This window comes from Macaca mulatta, chromosome 2 (genome assembly GCF_049350105.2).
Source record: "Macaca mulatta isolate MMU2019108-1 chromosome 2, T2T-MMU8v2.0, whole genome shotgun sequence".
NCBI classification, from domain to species: domain Eukaryota; kingdom Metazoa; phylum Chordata; class Mammalia; order Primates; family Cercopithecidae; genus Macaca; species Macaca mulatta.
Genome location: NC_133407.1, coordinates 54,395,105 through 54,413,055, shown reverse-complemented (window position 1 = coordinate 54,413,055; position 17,951 = coordinate 54,395,105). Strand labels below are relative to the sequence as shown.

The 17,951-nt window shown below is 35.4% G+C and overlaps 2 protein-coding genes across 2 annotated transcripts in view; one reads left to right on the top strand and one right to left on the bottom strand.

Annotated features, from left to right (window-relative positions):
- MED12L (mediator complex subunit 12L) overlaps positions 1 to 17,951 on the bottom strand; it is a 337,419-nt gene that overhangs the window by 66,890 nt on the left and 252,578 nt on the right. The window contains exons 16-22 of the mRNA XM_015131808.3: positions 15,603 to 15,750; positions 10,594 to 10,712; positions 9,798 to 9,941; positions 8,477 to 8,640; positions 5,240 to 5,371; positions 1,340 to 1,567; positions 564 to 705 (exon numbers count right to left, since the gene is read on the bottom strand). Of these exons, the coding sequence (XP_014987294.3) occupies positions 564 to 705; positions 1,340 to 1,567; positions 5,240 to 5,371; positions 8,477 to 8,640; positions 9,798 to 9,941; positions 10,594 to 10,712; positions 15,603 to 15,750 (1,077 nt within the window). The remainder of the gene's footprint in view (positions 1 to 563; positions 706 to 1,339; positions 1,568 to 5,239; positions 5,372 to 8,476; positions 8,641 to 9,797; positions 9,942 to 10,593; positions 10,713 to 15,602; positions 15,751 to 17,951) is intronic.
- Positions 1 to 17,951, top strand: part of P2RY12 (purinergic receptor P2Y12) — a 46,817-nt gene that overhangs the window by 18,124 nt on the left and 10,742 nt on the right.

Below are 17,951 nucleotides of genomic sequence, written 5' to 3'. Positions count from 1 at the left end.
CACACATCATGGATGCAACATGACATCCAAGGAAGTCAGTGATATATACGAGGGGTATCTCTTTATCATCTTCCAGGCAAAATTGCCAAAAAACACTGGACACTCTCAGAAAAAAGAGCTGGACATTCTTATGTAACCCCACAAAGCCTTTATTTGTACAGTGCGTCTTGCACTTAAAAATATCAAAATGGTTCTCTTCAGAATGTGAACTGCTTTAGTTAGATTATATCCCATGCTATGAGGAACCCAGGGCAGTTGGTAAAAAGAAAAAGCAGCTCTGAAGAGACCAACCATTTGGAAGAAATCTCAACTAAATGGAAATTTCAGGAAACAAAGAAATTCTTGATCCCTCTGCTACAGATTAAACTATGCATTCTATTTATTTCTATTGTTTTCATGTATTTAATCCATGGCAATGTCATTGTGGTTTATTGCTTTTGGAGAAAGAAATGATATTTTATAACATTTCAGTTGAACCAATTAAATAAAAGCCAAAAGCAAAAAGATTAGCCACTAACTATTTAATTGCACAGTTCAATTTCTAAATGAAAAAGAAAACTTACATCTACAGTGCAAAGTACATCATTAAACCCCCACACGTGATTTGAAGAACAACAAAGAGCCTTCAGAACCCCCAGCCATTCTGAACTAAGAACAGTGCAGCAAGCCGTAAGCTCGGAGGAGAAATTGGCTATGTCGTTAATCCTAGAAAATAAAAAGAAAACATAGAAAGTAACCTTGTACAAAAGAGAAATACTCACCTGTGATATACTTAATTAACATATATTTCATTAACATCAAACAAGTCATTTTCTTAGATTCACAGATAACTCATTTGTCAAATAACTTAGTAGAACCTTGAGAAGATAAAAATGGCTTCAAATATTTTTGACAATTAATGCTGTTAAGCAACAATCAGCACATATATGAATTAGAATATTTTTAGTTTTGTGAATAAATCTGAGCTACGATTTACATTTTTAAGGGCATCAAAAAAATTTATAGATACTACGTAATTTAGGTGGACCCAAATACAGTTTTTTTCAAAATATAGGCATTTTTATTTGTATTTTTATTCTATGTTTTTGAAAATAAATCATGTAATTGTTGGCCATATTGAAAACATCTCATGCCAGCATAATAAATCAGAAAGCACTGTCTCTGAGGTTAAGGAAATTATAAGATAGTGCAGAGGTAAATTAAGGAATAAAAGAAGATTTAGAAAAAGCAAATGATAGCCAAATGTGAGTCCAGACACTTACTAATGACATCAATTTCAAAGAAGCACCAAGGCAACAACTCTTTGGTTAATCATGAATTCCAGGGTAACCCATCTCACCTGCCAGCATCCTGATGGCCCATACATACATTCATGAGTGTATTGCAGACAAAGCTGTAGCGATTGGCCGCATTGTCACTGAGGATCTTGCCCAGCATTGAGTAGTTGATGCTACGGGCTGAGGGATTCTCAATAAAATCCATCATGAAGTCCGGATCCCAACGCAAGTTCGAATTTGCAGGCATCACATTATTATATATGGTTTGCTTTACTTTTGAACAGGCACTACTGAGGTTATAAGAAAAAAAGTTAAAACAGAAAAATAAAACTAGAATAACTAGAAAACTATTTCACTTAAGGATATATTAAATGGCAGGAACTGTAATGCATTCCTAGAGATGATTTACATTATAAGTTCTTAATTTGAACTTCTTACTAATTGGCGTTAATCAAAGTGCTTTGGAATGTACAAATTCCTCAGTAAATAATTTCTACGTAGGTGGAACAACAAAACAGAAATGAGGTATTTGGTTACAAATCTTAAGTATTTCCAAAATATGGTCTACATTTTACATGCTTTAAAAATCAAAGAAATTACTATGGCTTCCAACAACTGTGTCTTAACAGTTGTTGAAAAGTGTTATTACTTAAAAACAAAAAAAGGATTCAATTACACATAAGGGAAATTTTGTGTTACTCTTAATTATACATCCTACAAAACTATTCCTCTGGTATAGTGTACGCAGTAGAAGTTCGTGTGCCAAGACTATTCTGGAAACTGCAGCACAGCTGTGAAGAAGAGGGGCATATTCCTTGCCTTCAAGGAACTTATATTCTAGTGAGGGGATATGGATAATACACAAATTCTATGGAAGTGAAAAAAGTATTATATCATTCATAAAAACTTAGCATGTTGTATTTCTCAGAAGCATTAAGAGATTTTTAAAGAGCCTGGTCTATCATATGAAAACAGTTCATGTTTCAGTGAGTTATGTCTGAATCACATATAGACTATTAGAAGTATAAAAGGAATTAGAATCTATCTCCTCCAAACCTGCTCTGTGAATGAGACTGAGAGACTGATGTGATGTAAAAGTTCAGGTTCTATATGAACTTATCCATTTGTGCTTACCTTCTGTAGGTAGCAAATTCATAAACAACATTCACCTTCTCCATTCAAAAGCTCTTTTATGCATCAGAAAGTCTGTTTTATAGATTAAGTTTCTGGCAGTAAATGTATTCGTGGTTTGTGGTGACCTACGGCTTTCTTTATAAACCCCATATTGTTACATACTTGCATCAACGGTAGCCAGGAATGAGTCCCTCAAAGATGAAAAGTCATAAGGACTCTCTATCCTAAACTATTGCCACTGTCAACAGGTTTAAGAAAACAGAGATTGTTCAGTTCAATGTTTAGCAAAATGTAGTTTCACCTCTACTCCTTGAGAATCACTTTTGTGGTGTTTGTTAAAAATAAAGAATCCTGGACCTCCACTGTAGGTGTATAGAGTCTGTATGTGCAACAAGATCTCCCACATATATCAAGTGCCAAATAATGCTTGGGAAGCACTAGTCTAAGAAAGAGGAGTAAAGTCATTTACTAAATGGCAGCAAATACAATCTTCTACATTCTCTTTCTGTGCAGACAACTTATATTTTTAAACATGTGTTGGTTGTCATTGAAGGATACAAGTTAGCAATTCAGAATCATGACATTTTCAGTTTCTTGAGGTTGATGTGAGAGTTAAAGCTCTTGATAGAAATAACCCAGCACAGTGCTTGGCACACAGCAGCAGCTCAATCAGTGGTAGAAGTGACCAATGTTGTATCTCCCCCAAATACTCCTCTCACGCAACTGTGTGAATGGTGTTTCAGAAAAAATATTCCTCTCATACAACTTTAGGAATCTTGTTTCTGATAAAATTATTAAAGTTGTTTTATCAGTACACTGATAGAAATATCTGTGTATCTAGCTTTTGTTTGCCCATTTTTCCTCATCTCAAACTACAAATAGGTCTCTGACTTCAAGATATCCCAAGAAAGTTGTATTTCTCTTTCATTTTTTAAATAGAGGAAACTTTAGACAGTGCCAATCACCATGATGTGCCACTCTGCTGACCCCTAAGTAATTTCTCTATTCACTGCGTGCTGGTACCCTAAATCTCCACTCCCAGCGCGTGTTACTTGCATTACTTCATTTAACCTATCTGCACCACACTGCAGGAGTATTAAGGGTCAAATAGGCTATTGGGGCTGTCTGAGGAAGTTCACTATTAAAAAAAAGGGCTGCTGTAAGAACTAAATCATGTAAGAGAAAGCTCTTTGAAAAATGTAAGCTGAAACAGAAAGCTCTATGTAAACTAAGAGAAGAATGTAAGTATTTTTTAAATTGTGACATAATTTCTGTGGAAAGATATTTCCTAAGACCCACTCAAATATTTCACAAAGGATTATTTTGAAGCCTAACCCATTTCATAACATATTTTCACACTTTATTAATACCATTAAAAATATGAATTGCTTTAGATAAAACTATCATTCAACAGATTTTTTTTCAGTGCCTACTAAGAGCTACATACTCTTCTAGGCACTGGGATACAGCAGTGAAAAAAATAGAAAAAGCTTCTGCTGTCATGAAGCATACATTCTAAGGAGGAGCCGGGCCACAAATAAATACAGAATCTATGGGGGGGTAGCAAGTGCTGAGGTTCAGAATGATGACATGGGGGTGCTATTTAAAATGGTGTGCTCAGGGAGGCAGTCATGAGTGAAGTGTGGAAGCAAAGCACACTAGTAACTGAGGACAAGTATCACAAGCAATGTAAGATAAAGTGCAAAAGCCCTGCCATGGGTCGTTCTTGTTTGATCAGTAAAAAGGTTTGATCGGTAAAAAGGTCTGTGTGGCCAGAATAAACAGAGGGAAAGGGGTGGAAGAGAAGATGGGACCCTGAAGATCCTGAAGGCTATGTAGGGACGATGAATTTTATTCTGAGTGAGTGAAAAGTCATTGAAAGCCTGTGAATCATTCGTGTATTAAAAGGATCACTTTAGTGGGTATGTTGAGAATGTGTTTTAGAGTTAAGGGTGCAAGCAAGGAAACCAGTTAGAAGAGCTCTGCAATGGTCGCAGCAAGAGGTATCCATGGCAGTAAAGCTGAACCTGAATCAAATACAATCTGTAATAGAAACCAGGTTTCCTACTTTTAATGCACATTGATTTAATGTTATTCAGTGAGGGTACTGGTCATTTTTTAAAAACTCATTAACACATGAAAAAGTTATCTGCTAAACAGCAAATTGTTTTTGTAAAAAAGAGGAAAAGTAAACACAGTATGAAAAGGTTCTAGAAAATTGAATGGGGCTATAGAACCTTCTATGAGTGACTGGAAATAAAAAATGAAACACTGTAATGCCCAAAGGATATTAAAGCTAATCCAAGTAATGCAAAAAGTCAGCTCAGAAAAGGTGGATATCAAAAGCAAGAGAGATACAAATAAAGCAAAATATAAAGAGCTGCCTCACTGATCTATTAGATTTATAACCCAAACTGAATTTTAAACCTAAAATGGAAAGATACATCAAATAATCATTACTTCAGTAGGACTTACCTAAAATTCATTGTCTGTACAACATATAGAGAATGTAAAATCTTAAGAAATACCTTATTCATTGAAGAAATACAATCAAAGTTAGAGAGTTTATGACCTAACATCATTTCAATATCGGGAAAAAAAAAAAAAAAAAAAAACCTATGATCACACATTTATATAATAGTCTATCATGTATTGTCCCTGTGTATTTTAATACTCAGTTTCAACAAATCTTGAGTATATCAAAATTACTGCCTAATAGATACAATTGCAATTAGCTTTCATTATTCAAAAGGATGACAATATTGCCAGGGTCACTAACAAACATAGGCATGATCCTATTTCTGTCTTTTTGAGTCTCTTCTACTCACCTGAAGAGGTCTCCAAATTTACTTCTGAGGTGGCTACATGACACATAGAGATCATAGAGGTAGGCTAAGATGCATCTTTCAGGGGAAGAACATTCTGAGGGGTTTACGACATGCTTGACCACACCACACAACCTGAGGAGAAAAATACACGAAGAAATGAGACACATATTTGCTACTATATGGGTTATCATCTGACTCTTTTAGAGGGAAAATATGTATTACTTAGGTAAGAAAAAAGATATCGGATTGTTGAAACTAATAAGTAGAATAGTAAATAACTCAGTACAATATAATTTTTCTATTATGACACTAAAATAGTAGATATAAAAAAAATTTTCAGAAATGTCACTGATGACAAGAAACAAAAGCAATGAAAGAAATTCCTTCATAAAGAAGGTACATATGGAGGAATCCACCAATTAAGTTGCTGTGACTGAGACACAAAAGGAAAACTGTTGTAGAGAGCCCCCGCCTCCTCAGTAAAACGATTCACAAATGCAGTCAGTGTGCAAAGATTCCCAAGTGTTCTCCTTTGTAAAGGAGCAATTCTTCAAAGCAGTCAATCTGGGAAACCCATTTTCAAGTGCACAAGCAGTTCTTGGTTTGGAGTCACATTCCCTTTATGCATGTATACATTCCCCTATGTATATAAACTAGAAAGAAAGTTATTTTAGTTTATCTTATATAAGAAGATAAAGCCTCTTCTGTTTTGTTATATTCTCTACAACTCCTGTAGTTATAGGCCTCTTTGTCCATAGTCCATATAACACAGAAGCTGTACAACCACAGATGTAAACACTCATGGTCCATTCACCTATCTGTGCATCTGATTCCATCACTGTCTTGTATTTTGTTACAGGGCTCAGGCATTATATTACACTAATGGAGTCACAGATGACAGATTATTAAAGATGAAAAAAGCTTTAGAAACTATCTGATTCACCATCCTTATTGTATAAAGAAGGCTCGGAGAGGCAGAAAGGTGGGGTGACTTGCTCAAAGGCAAAGAGCTAGTTCTAGCAGAAGCAAGACGACAGCTTAGGTTTCCAGACTCCCAGATCAAACCCCTCTCTACCATTCAGGGGAAAGGGCAAAGTGGAGAGAGCATAGGATGTCTAGGCCAAGAAGGACAATGGAATCACAGGTACCATAGGAGGAATCAAGGAGACTTCTTGAGGAAATGGCAATGTAGTATCCCAAACCTTGTGAATTGACATCAACAGATGGGATTACCTGGCAGCAGGGAAAAGCTGCCAATTAGAACAAAAGTGTCACACAATTAAGAAGAAAAGCAATGATTCAACCTGTTAATTATACAAACAAGCAAACCAAAAACTATGCAGCCATAAAAAAGAACAAAATCATGCTCTTTGCAGCAACATAGATGCAGCTGCAGGCCATTATCCTAAGCAAACTAATGCAGAAACAGAAAGCCAAGCACATATTCTCACTGTAAGCAGTAGCTAAACATGAGGTACACATGGACATAAGGACGAGAACAACAGACACTGGGGATTACTGAAGTGGGGAGACAGAGAGAGGGGGAAAGGTCTGCAAAACTACCTACTGAGTACTATGCTCACTTCCTGATGGTTTCAATCATACCCCAAAACCTCAGCACCATGCAATATACCTTTGTAATAAACCTGTGCTTGTACCTTCTTATTCTAAAATAAAAGTTACACAAAATCCTGTTACTATCTATAAAGCAAAGAATTATTTTGTGACTAAAGTCAATAAACATTTATTGAGAGTCTGTTAGGTTTAGGTATCCATCATATAGTAGTGAGTGTTTCCTCAACTTCTTTGATTTGCCAGCAATAAGAAAAACATTTCACATCGTGATCCAGTGTACTCATTCACATGAGTACAAAGAAGTGAAATAATAGTCTTAAGAATAATACTTATTCTTACTAATATAAGGTAAAAAATAAAGTTGATGTCAAATATGATTTCATGAATATTTAATAGGATAAAAATTTTCAATGCCAAACTAAATGATACTGAAATCAATTTCAAAATAACAACATAAAAACAAGAACAAAAAGACTTGTCACAACCCATTCAATTCATTTCATGACCAACTAATGGGTTTCAATTCACTATTTTAAAAGTAGAACATAGATTAAACAGCATGAATAAGCTTCCAGTTAGAAAGATTTTTATTAAAATCTGTGAGATTTATTAGCTATGTGATATATCACTTCACCAAACACTTAACAGGCCTGAATCTCAATTTCTTGGGCTGTAAAGTAATACTAAATTCAAATTTTATACAGCAGTTGAGATATTAAATAATTCTCTATTTCCTTAATTCTAATATGTAAATGTTCTTATATTCTAAAGTTTTTAGGATGTTTCAGATTTCATTTCATAACACGTAATTAATACAAATAAAGGTAGCATTTCCTCTTCCTCAGAAGAGCTACTGTTAAACTTATATCATTCTAGAATAGCATATAAATTGATTACATGTGCTGGATTAAAACAATAAAAGGTACTATAAAACCAAAGAATCCCATGATTCTTTTGAGCTCAGAGGGAAAAACTGAAGAGAAAGAAATAACAGGTTGCCTTTCTGTGTTTAAATAAAAAGCCCTGGAGAAAGGAGTGGAGAGTGGATAAAAAGCAGCTTATGTAGGTCTTTGAGAGCTCATTACACTAATTTGGTGCTCTTAGCCTCAGTCTTTAATGGGGGTGGTATTAGCTATTTCCATAGTCCAACTTCACTAGTAGAGTAAGCCCCAGCCTACAGCCAAGAATGAAGTCATTTGTTCTAGGTTAATTCTCATCAAAAGATATCTTTAATCAAAGAAATGAAATTGAAGAACCAAATTTCTAAGATGATAATGTATGCAAAATTTATCTGATGTTGAGTCTGTAAACATAAACTGAAATTACATGAATAAAAATGTTCCAGCATTCACTATTCATAATATGGCAGGATGCTGGCTAACATTAACCATAGAGTGCTATAAATGACTGGCTTTGTACCCTTAGAAACCAGGGAGAGGAAAGAAAGGCAAGGAAGAAGGGAGGAAGGAATCACACATTATTAGGAAGAACATACTTGACATGCTTAGATCTTTTTGATTAATGTTTTCTGGCAAGATTGTTCTTTATGTTTTAATTAAAACAGGTATCAGTACTATTTTTCTTTTAAAACTACTATAATATTTCATCACTAGTTATACATTCCAAGATTGGAAAAACAACAATGACATGCTGTATACCAACCCTTCAAACACCTGGGCTGTCTGATCAGGATTCAAGATCAGACAACTGTGATAGCGCCTGAGAACAGCCACGATGCAGACACACAGTCCTGTTGTATAACTTCCTGCCAGGCTGGAGGATTTTAGGAGCAGTTCAGCTTCCACAACACTCAGTTCATTTAGTAACTATAACAGGAGAAAAGACTGAATAAAAATGTAGGTGCCAAAACAAATGGAGAAAACAGTTATTTTTACAAACCATAGATATACTGACTCATTCCACTACAAATACATTCCCTGAATTTAACCTTTTTAAAATTTTTAATCCTTTTCCAATTCAGAGAGTTGTTCTTCTGTCTAGACATCAGGATGTATACAATCAGGAAGTAGCCAGTGCTGAAATACGGTACTGAAACTTTATGGCAGTGCAAGGTTCTGAACTGTATAATTTTAGAAAACCCCACCCCTCACTTGTCTCCCCTTTCTCTTTTTAATAAAATGAAAGTTATTTGGCTTTTCTTTTTGTTAACAAACTTAATATCTCCTATAAAATAAACAAAGGAAACCAAGTCTTATTTCTGTTTGCTAATAACAGAAGTAAATAATGAACTCAAATGTGTATAAGAAATAACAGTAGGGCAAATCCAATTATGTTTGTTTGGGCTCTTAATCTAAAACATGCTCTATTATAAAGAGCAAATAAACTTTCATCTTTCCTTAAACAAAATAACAAAGACCAAAAGAAAACAAACAAACAAACAAAAAACAGAAGCAGCACTCAAAACTCGCACATTTTTAAATGGCATATATTTTGGCACCAGTTATAATTATTTAATTGAAAACTATGAACTATAAATAAAATGTTAGTTTAAGACTGTTAATTCACCATGTCTAAATTATTCAAAAAATGTACTATGTCCATAAAATAATGTTAATGCACAGCAACTGGTTCATTTGATTTTTATTTTTTTAATTTTATTTATTTCTTTTGAGACAGGGCCTTGCTCTGTCCCACAGGCTTGAGTGCAGTTGTATGATCATGGCTCATTGTGTCCTTGATCTCCTGGGCTTAAGTGAGTCTCCTGCCCTCAGCTTCCCAAGTAGCTGGGACTACAGGCATGCAATCAGCTCCTTTTTAAATTTTTTGTGGAGATGCGGTCTCACTAAGTTGCCCGGGCTGGTTTAAAACTACTAGATTCAACCAATCCTCCTACCTCGGCCTCGCAAAGTGCTGGAATTACAAACACAAGCCACTGTGCCCAGCTAATTGGCTCACTTTAAACTGCACAATGCCTGGTGGATTTGCTTTGCTAAAAGTGAGAGAAACATGGTCTCTTTGACACCTGTATTGCGAAGTCAATTAGTCCATTGATGTTCAGTGCTGGCTCCATGAGATCAAAGATGAGCTGAATGTGGTGAGCCAAAGGGAGATGATAGGATGTTCCCGATGCAAAGCTTGTGATTTGTTCTAGCACATTGTTAGAAATCTGTGCAAACATAAGCAAAAATATTGTAAGACCAATATTCCAAATAATCTTTTACTAAGACAAATCATTTTTACTTTTTAAGACAGTTGAATTTACATATGATTCTACTTTGATGAAAGTCAAAACATATTTCTATAGAAACTATAAAACTATGTACAAATAAAACAATTTTTTCATTAACTATAATTTTAAAAGATACAAAAAGTTGTCATTCAGACCTAAATCTTAAGTATTCTAATGGTAGAACTACATTAATTTTAGACACATCCATTTGAATATCAAAGGATTTGTAAAGCAAAACAGATGTGTTTTCTTCTCAATTTCATAGTATTTTATTCCAATCATCAACAGATTTCTCATCAATTGCAATATAGCACCAAACTCTAATAACCTATTTCATTAGCTATTACTTTATATGTCACTGATTATTATCTTAAGGACAAAAAAAATGTACATAATAAAAATTAATCCTTCTGAGGAAGGCAACCTGAAGGAAGGAAGAAGAACTACTCAATAGTCTGAGATACTTCCAAGTATGTTTATAAAATATATGTATAAAACCATTAAGGCTGAGAAAATACACTGCATGAAAAAAAATTTTAAGGAAATTAGAATACTGCAAATGCACAATAAAACAGCTTTAAATGGCTACCTGAGATGTCACTTGATGTTGATCAAAATATGAAAGAAGCTGGAGTTTAGTGAACACAGTTTCCAGTGTTGGAAATGTCTCTTGCCTGTTCTTCCTGGCTTTTTGTCCTTCATCCCCAACTACATAAACATAAAGCAGATCCATTATTTTCCATTTAATAGAAACTCTTGACATTTTTAATGGATTTTTTTTAAGTACAGCATACATACAGAAAAGTGCACAAATTATATGAATTTCTGTAAAATAAATACACTCACACAATAAGACTCGAATACAAAGTAACAGAATGGAATATCAGAAACTCTCTCAGGCCTCTCTAGGCACCTCTCCCTCCCTAGGAGATCAAAATCCTGATATCTAACAACTTAGATCGCTACTACCTACTCTGGAATTTTACATAAAGGAAATCGTATAGTATATGCTTTCCACATCTGGCATCTTGCAATCAACAGTATGCTTTTAAGATTGATTCATATTGCTGAGGTAATTTTAATTTGTTCTAAAAACTAATAATTCTCACTTATAGTATTCCAATGTGTGACTGTACCACCATTTACTTAACCATTCTAGTGAGTAGTTTCCAGATTTCAGCCATCATAAAAAGTGTCTTTATGAACATTTCTCACTAAACAACTTTTTTTTTTTTTTTTTTTTGAGACGGAGTCTCGCTCTGTCACCCAGGCTGGAGTGCAGTGGCCGGATCTCAGCTCACTGCAAGCTCCGCTTCCCGGGTTCACGCCATTCTCCGGCCTCAGCCTCCCAAGTAGCTGGGACTACAGGCGCCCGCCACCTCGCCCGGCTAGTTTTTTTTTTTTGTATTTCTTAATAGAGACGGGGTTTCACCGTGTTAGCCAGGATGGTCTCGATCTCCTGACCTCGTGATCCGCCCGTCTCCGCCTCCCAAAGTGCTGGGATTACAGGCTTGAGCCACCGCGCCCGGCCTCACTAAACAACTTTTAAACTACAATTATATCAACAATGAAAATGGGGAGATCTCCTGGGCTCACTTTGACTTAATCAAACACCTGCTTGGCATCTTCTTTGGAGACTCACCTTGTTACTTTTCTGAAGCGTTTAAAATATTTTTTTAAAAAGAAATTACATGATTCCTTTTTTAATGGCAGCAAAAAATTAAATCACTCCACGTTAATGAAGAAGTGCCACATTTATCAAATTAGCATAAAGAGGTTTGAAGAAAATTCCAATAAAAAAATAAAAATTGCTTATTATAGGGGTACTCTTAACAGTTCTAAGAATAAGATCCAAAAATAAATTCAATTCTGTTTTTAAATACTTTAATATTTTGTATTTACAAAGACAAGTCTAAAAACAAAAAGGAAAAGTTGGATATATGATTGATAATGTCATTTCTAGCACTGTGATTCTAAGCAGTTAAAGGCTACCAAGACAAGAGTTCTACTCCTCACACTGTCCTCTTCTTTAGAAAAGTTTAATTTCAGAGAACAAATGTCACTTTACAGATTTCTCTATTAAAGACACAAGAAATGAACAAGATTTCACTGAGCTCAAAAATATTTTGCTAATGGCAAATGTAATGGTCTTAAACAACAACATTAAAATAAAAGACTTCTCTTTCAACAATGAGGAATTAGTGGTTAGAGTCAAAAACAAAATAAAACAAAACACCACAAGGCTGGTTCTTTTCTAATTCCCTAAACAAAGAAACCTTGATGCCAGAGTACATCAGAATTTAAAGGTGCAGGGGTAACATAAGTTACAAGCTTGTGCCACTTTGGCCAGTAACACCAAATATAATGCAAAGATTAGGAACTACCAAATTCATTAAACCTGATTATTTTTTCAACATCTACTCTCAAAAGTACAAATTATATATGAAATTTTGCCTTCACTGTAGCTGCTCACATGTCATGAGCATGTTTAGAATATCCAAGTTTTGAATTTTTCATTTACTAACATCTTTGATCCAAGGCTGAAGAGCTAACATCAACAGCCTTGTGTACAAAATGCCTTAAAAGTGAAATTAATGTATTGATTCAGTTCTTCCTAGGACAAAACAAATAAACAATAACAACAGACTTAAAGAAATAGATCCTACTAAAAACTCCTAAGTGCACCTTTTTATTTGTTTGTGCTAATAGATTCCATTTATCTACATATCACTAACTTCTTAAAACCTTATCTAAAAGAATGTAATTGGTTCTTAGCAATTTATACTCAACAGCAAAATTTAAGAAATCAGTGGTGGTTCTCAATGAAATACCTTATTTTAATGATATTTACATGAGTAACAATATAGTCAATATATATTTTTCCTCATCTTTCTTATGTTAATTTGCTTTTATAACATATTATTATTGCTCTTTTGATGCTTAATTTTGATTTTCCTTTTTAAAAATCTTTAAATCCTGGAACTTTAGCCTTTTAAAGGTTGTCATAGTAAACTTCACTAATATTTTCAAAAGATACACCACTGACAACCAAAAAGGGTCAATGCAAATGAAAAATGAAGTTTGATCATTCAACTGGAAATATTATTTGAACTTTATATTATAAATTCACCTAGGCAAGACCTGGCTGATCTGACAACACTCCTAATGAGTTGGTTCCTCAAAATGTTATTTTCATGTGTTCCCAGAAATCAAATACATGCTAACACAAGGTCTGTTTTCCTTACCAGTACTCATGTTGCTGAAAAAAGTGGGCATCTTTCCATTAATCTGAAGTATAGTTAGCTAATTTCTGGTGTATACACTAAATTTTAACTAGTGACTTAAGATTATTTATAAGAAAGCAGCTCACTACATCCCAAATTAATAGCTTTCTGGTTAAGGAACTTTATCTAAAATGAAAGAAAGTAAAAAATCCCCTCCCAACGATGTGGTTCCACAGATGATGTTTCAATTTACTGACAAAGGTTGAGGATCCCTATTCTGAGAATCCAAAATGTGAAATTCTCCAAAATCTGAAACTTTGAGTGTAGACATAATGTCATAAGTGGAAAATTCCACACTTGATCTTATGTGACAGGTCACAGTCAAAATGCAGGCACACAACACAGTTTATTAAGCATGCCCAAGAGAAAAATAAAATTACTTTCAGGGTATGTGTATAAAGTATATATGAAACATAAATGAGTTTCATGTTTAGACTTGGGTCTCATCCCCAAGATTTCTCACTATATATGCAAATATTCAAAAATGTGAAAATATCCAAAATCCAAAACCCTTCTGGTCCCAAGCACTTCATATAAGGAATACTTGACCTGTTTCTCAAAAGGCAGCACAGAACAAAAATGTTTTTCACTTTGTGAGTTCATATGCTAGAATTGCCTATTTGAGGGATTGCTACAAAGACAGGACAAACTACAGTGTGGCATTAAAAAGCTGTGAAGGAAGTTAGTAGGCTCAACAGAAAAGGATACCTCATTGCTTCCTTCCCCTTCCCATACCCTTTAGCCATCTAAAAAGTTCCATAGGATCTGGAAAGACCCTCTAAAAATAATTTAGATGAAATATGTATTACTGAATCTCCTGAAGGAAATACTGACAACCCCCCCGCCATTTCCAAGTATACCAAAAGTAGTTTTAAATATTCTTTGCTAGCTAGTTTAAGGGCTTCTAAATTCAATCTTCTAAATGCAACTGTTTCCTCTTTTTTCTAAGACAGAGAAAACATCAAAACAACAGATAAACAGTTTTCTTAGACAGAGCACTTTCTTTTTTCAAGTTCAATAATGACATGCCAACAAGAAGGTTTCATTTCCCTTCCACAACTCTTGGTTGCTTCCTCAGAGAGCTGAGGTATTTCAAAGTCCTTAACTGGGAATGGAAGGGAGTTAGGGAAGGTGACGCGAATAACAGGAAGGAAAACTTTCCCACTGAATTCTGAAGACTATCACCTCTGACATCAGATACCCAGAACGCCATATGCAGACTGAAACACGTTGCCCCTCATACCATGTTTCTGCATGTGCACCATGATTGACCGGGAAGAAAGAGAATCTATCTGCATTATTAAGATCTGTATTTTTCTCTGGTAAAGATCTAGGGTGGACAAATTCTGGCAATTTATCCTACTAAAGTCTGAGAGCTGGATCTCCTGTGAAGAGTCCATAAAAAAGTAGCATGTACTACAGAACAGTAGGGCTCCTAGAGGTGGTTTATACCATCTGTAGGAAGAATGTTGTTTACATAGGGTAACACAAACTTTCTTTTTCCTTCTATGATTTAAGTATTAGAGAAATAAACACCAGTGGTGGTAGCAGGATACCTAACAATATACTTAAAATAATTTGATTGCCTAATGAAATCAACAAACCTTGAAAAGAATAATTAGGCAAACGTGAAGTGGATAATTACAAAATTCCAATTATGCAATGTGGTGATACAACATAAAGGCACAGCTTCACCGTAAAAACTATGTCAAAAGAATGGAGAAACAGCATTCCAACTAAAGAAGACATTATAGAGCAAAGATCAAATTTCCTTTCATTTGAAATCATTTGGAGATATAGGTAGTCATCACTACCTATTGGAGTTATTTTTCTGAATAATGTAAGAAAAGATGAGCAAATATGCTGTCATGATATTCAATTAATATGCACATGTGAGTGCCCCAGAACAGAAACTAACCACAAGCTTGGAAAATTACGGTAAAGAAACAGAGAAATGGATCTCTTCCAGACTAAGGGTTTTCAACTCATTCTTCAGTACTTCATTTATTACTACTATAGAAAATTTGAGAAGTATACCAAAAATCAGAATAAATTATTTACACCTACCTATGGAATACAATATTTTAATACAACAATATTTAACATTAATGCCTTGTATTAATATTTTAATACAAGGATTACTATAAATGGAAAGAAGGCTTTAAAATTTAAATGTGCTTGTTCACATTTCAATGTGACAGTCATTCAGGAGGGGAAACGCTCTGTTGACAGTGACGCAGAACACTTTGATAAGACTGCTCAGAGGGGAGGCAAAAGGCAACATAATGGGAGCAAATGCATTAAGGTTCTTTACCCCCTGTCTCTGTGGTGCTCTTCTTGTTTAGAATTTTCAGGATATCTTTGGTAATCTTCTTCAGCTGATGCCTTGCTTCATCACGCTCTTTGCCGACTCCATAGAGAAGGATTGTGCGCTGGTTACATTCATGACTTGAAGATTCATCCTGAAAAACAGAAAATGCATTCTGAAACTCTTGACTGCAGGGGTGGGGTTGCATTTCATATCCCTGAAATGCACTGACCACAGCACCTCCATACTGGCTTGCGGTGGTGGCATCCCACCCTCCCTTCAATTCACCTCAACCTCCACTGGCAACACCCTTGTTTTTCCAGTTTGGAACTTGCTAACATTATAAAAAAAAAAAAAACGTGTCAACTGACCTGAAGTCTTAATAGAAGCACTTGATGTGGGCGTACCCTACAGAGTAAGTTCTGGCTATTGAAAACTTTTCATTGTTTAAAATTGAACATAGTTATTAATTTCACATCATGTAACATATTGTTTAGTCATATTTTTCCCTTAAGGAAAATGTTATATCTTCATAAGCTTGGTTTTATATATAGCAATAGTAAATATTTACATTAAGGGAAAAAAATCTTGCTAGGATCCTCAAACACCTTTATAAAAAATATTCCTGGACAGGGTGCAGTGGCTCATGTCTGTAATCCCAGTGCTTTTTGGGAGGCCAAGGTGGGAGGATCTCTTGACAGGAGTTCAAGACCAGCCTGGAAAAGAGCAAGACTTCATCTCTGCAAAACTATATATATTCCATTTATTTCCAACATGGCTATGTGAGATACACTTATATTTATTTCCAAATGACAAAACAATAAAGCATGTAGGGGTCATTAGTTGTGAGGCAAACAGCTGAAAATGCAAACATGTTCTGACATCACCACTCTTCCCTTCTGGACCACCTCTCCACCACCACCCCACAGACACAATGAATACAAGCACTATTTTTTTCCCACGTGGGAAAGAAATTTAGTCACAGCATAACGAAAGCATATGCACATCACTGAACACATTCCTCAGCCAAAGTTTCAGAGTCCAGGATGTGCCCTCTCTTGTGCCTGGCTCTGAATCTTTCTATAGCAATTTCTCTCTTGGATTTTATAATCTTCCATTTTCTTAGAAAATGCCCAAATCTAACCTTTGGTAAACCTCTTTTTCTTACTCTTTGTATATTTTTGCCCATGGCAAGCACTTCCCAACAGCATCCATCTTATCCTAAGGAGCTTATATGAGAAAAGAACTCCTCACAGAGAAAACAAACTGCACTGTGTTCCTAATTAGTAGTGGCAGCAACAAAGAACAAAAACCTTAGACCAGAAGTCCAGTGTTTGATCTGGAGAACTTCACGTGTGTACTCCGCACAAAGTAGCATATTGCTTCTGCAGCGTTAAATTAAGAACCTGTTTTTCTCTCTCCAATTCTGTTACGTGGCTCTCAGTCTTTGTGTCGGCCTGCCTTTCTCAGGGACACACTTGCCACTGCTTCCCATTGCACTGGTTCCTTTTGTATTATACATTACCAGAAATAGACATTTATATAGCCTGCCAATCTATCTTTCTATTCCCCACCCCCAAATGATTCTTAATGTTTCAGGTGTTCAAATTTGTCTCCAAAAAAAAAGAACATAGGAGCAAGTTTCTCTTAGAAGCTGGGTACCTCTCCCAAATTTAATATCCTGGGTACCTCTCCCAAATTTTCAAAAGATATCCCTAATCATAGGATACAACTGACATAAGCAGTGATCCCTAGAGCTGGCTGCGCATCTGAATGAGCTGAGCTGCTTGCTAATTTCCCACTTTCGTTGTTGCTACAGAGAATTACTGATATATTTCTGGGTGGGGTGGGGTCTGGTGGGTTGTGTACATATGAACCCTAGGAAGGAAACAGGACGGCACTAAGAAAATTATGAAAAATGAAGGCAGTGACAGTCACATGCTTCAGCAATTGTTTTCAGTTAAGGCATATATCAAATGGTCCTAATGTAAATGTCCATGTGAAGGGTGATGACTTTAGCACAGTTATTCAATAACTGTTTATAGAACATCTATTTAAGGCAAGATAAAATGCTAGGAGCCCTGAAAAAATACAAAGATAAATGATTCCTTCTTCAAGGAGCAGAGATTCAATGTCATCAAAGTAGTATTTACAGACCTAGGCGTCCAAAGATGGGTGGTGAAGGAAAGCATCCTGGAAAGAGCCACATGCTCCCACAATCGTACAGGATCACTATGGCCCCAAATTTACCAATAATAGCCCAAGCTTGGGGTAAGAGAGCTGTGACTGCATGCTGGTTGTGCCATTTGCTGAGTTCATGATCTATAATAATGAACCTTCCTAAACCTCCGATTC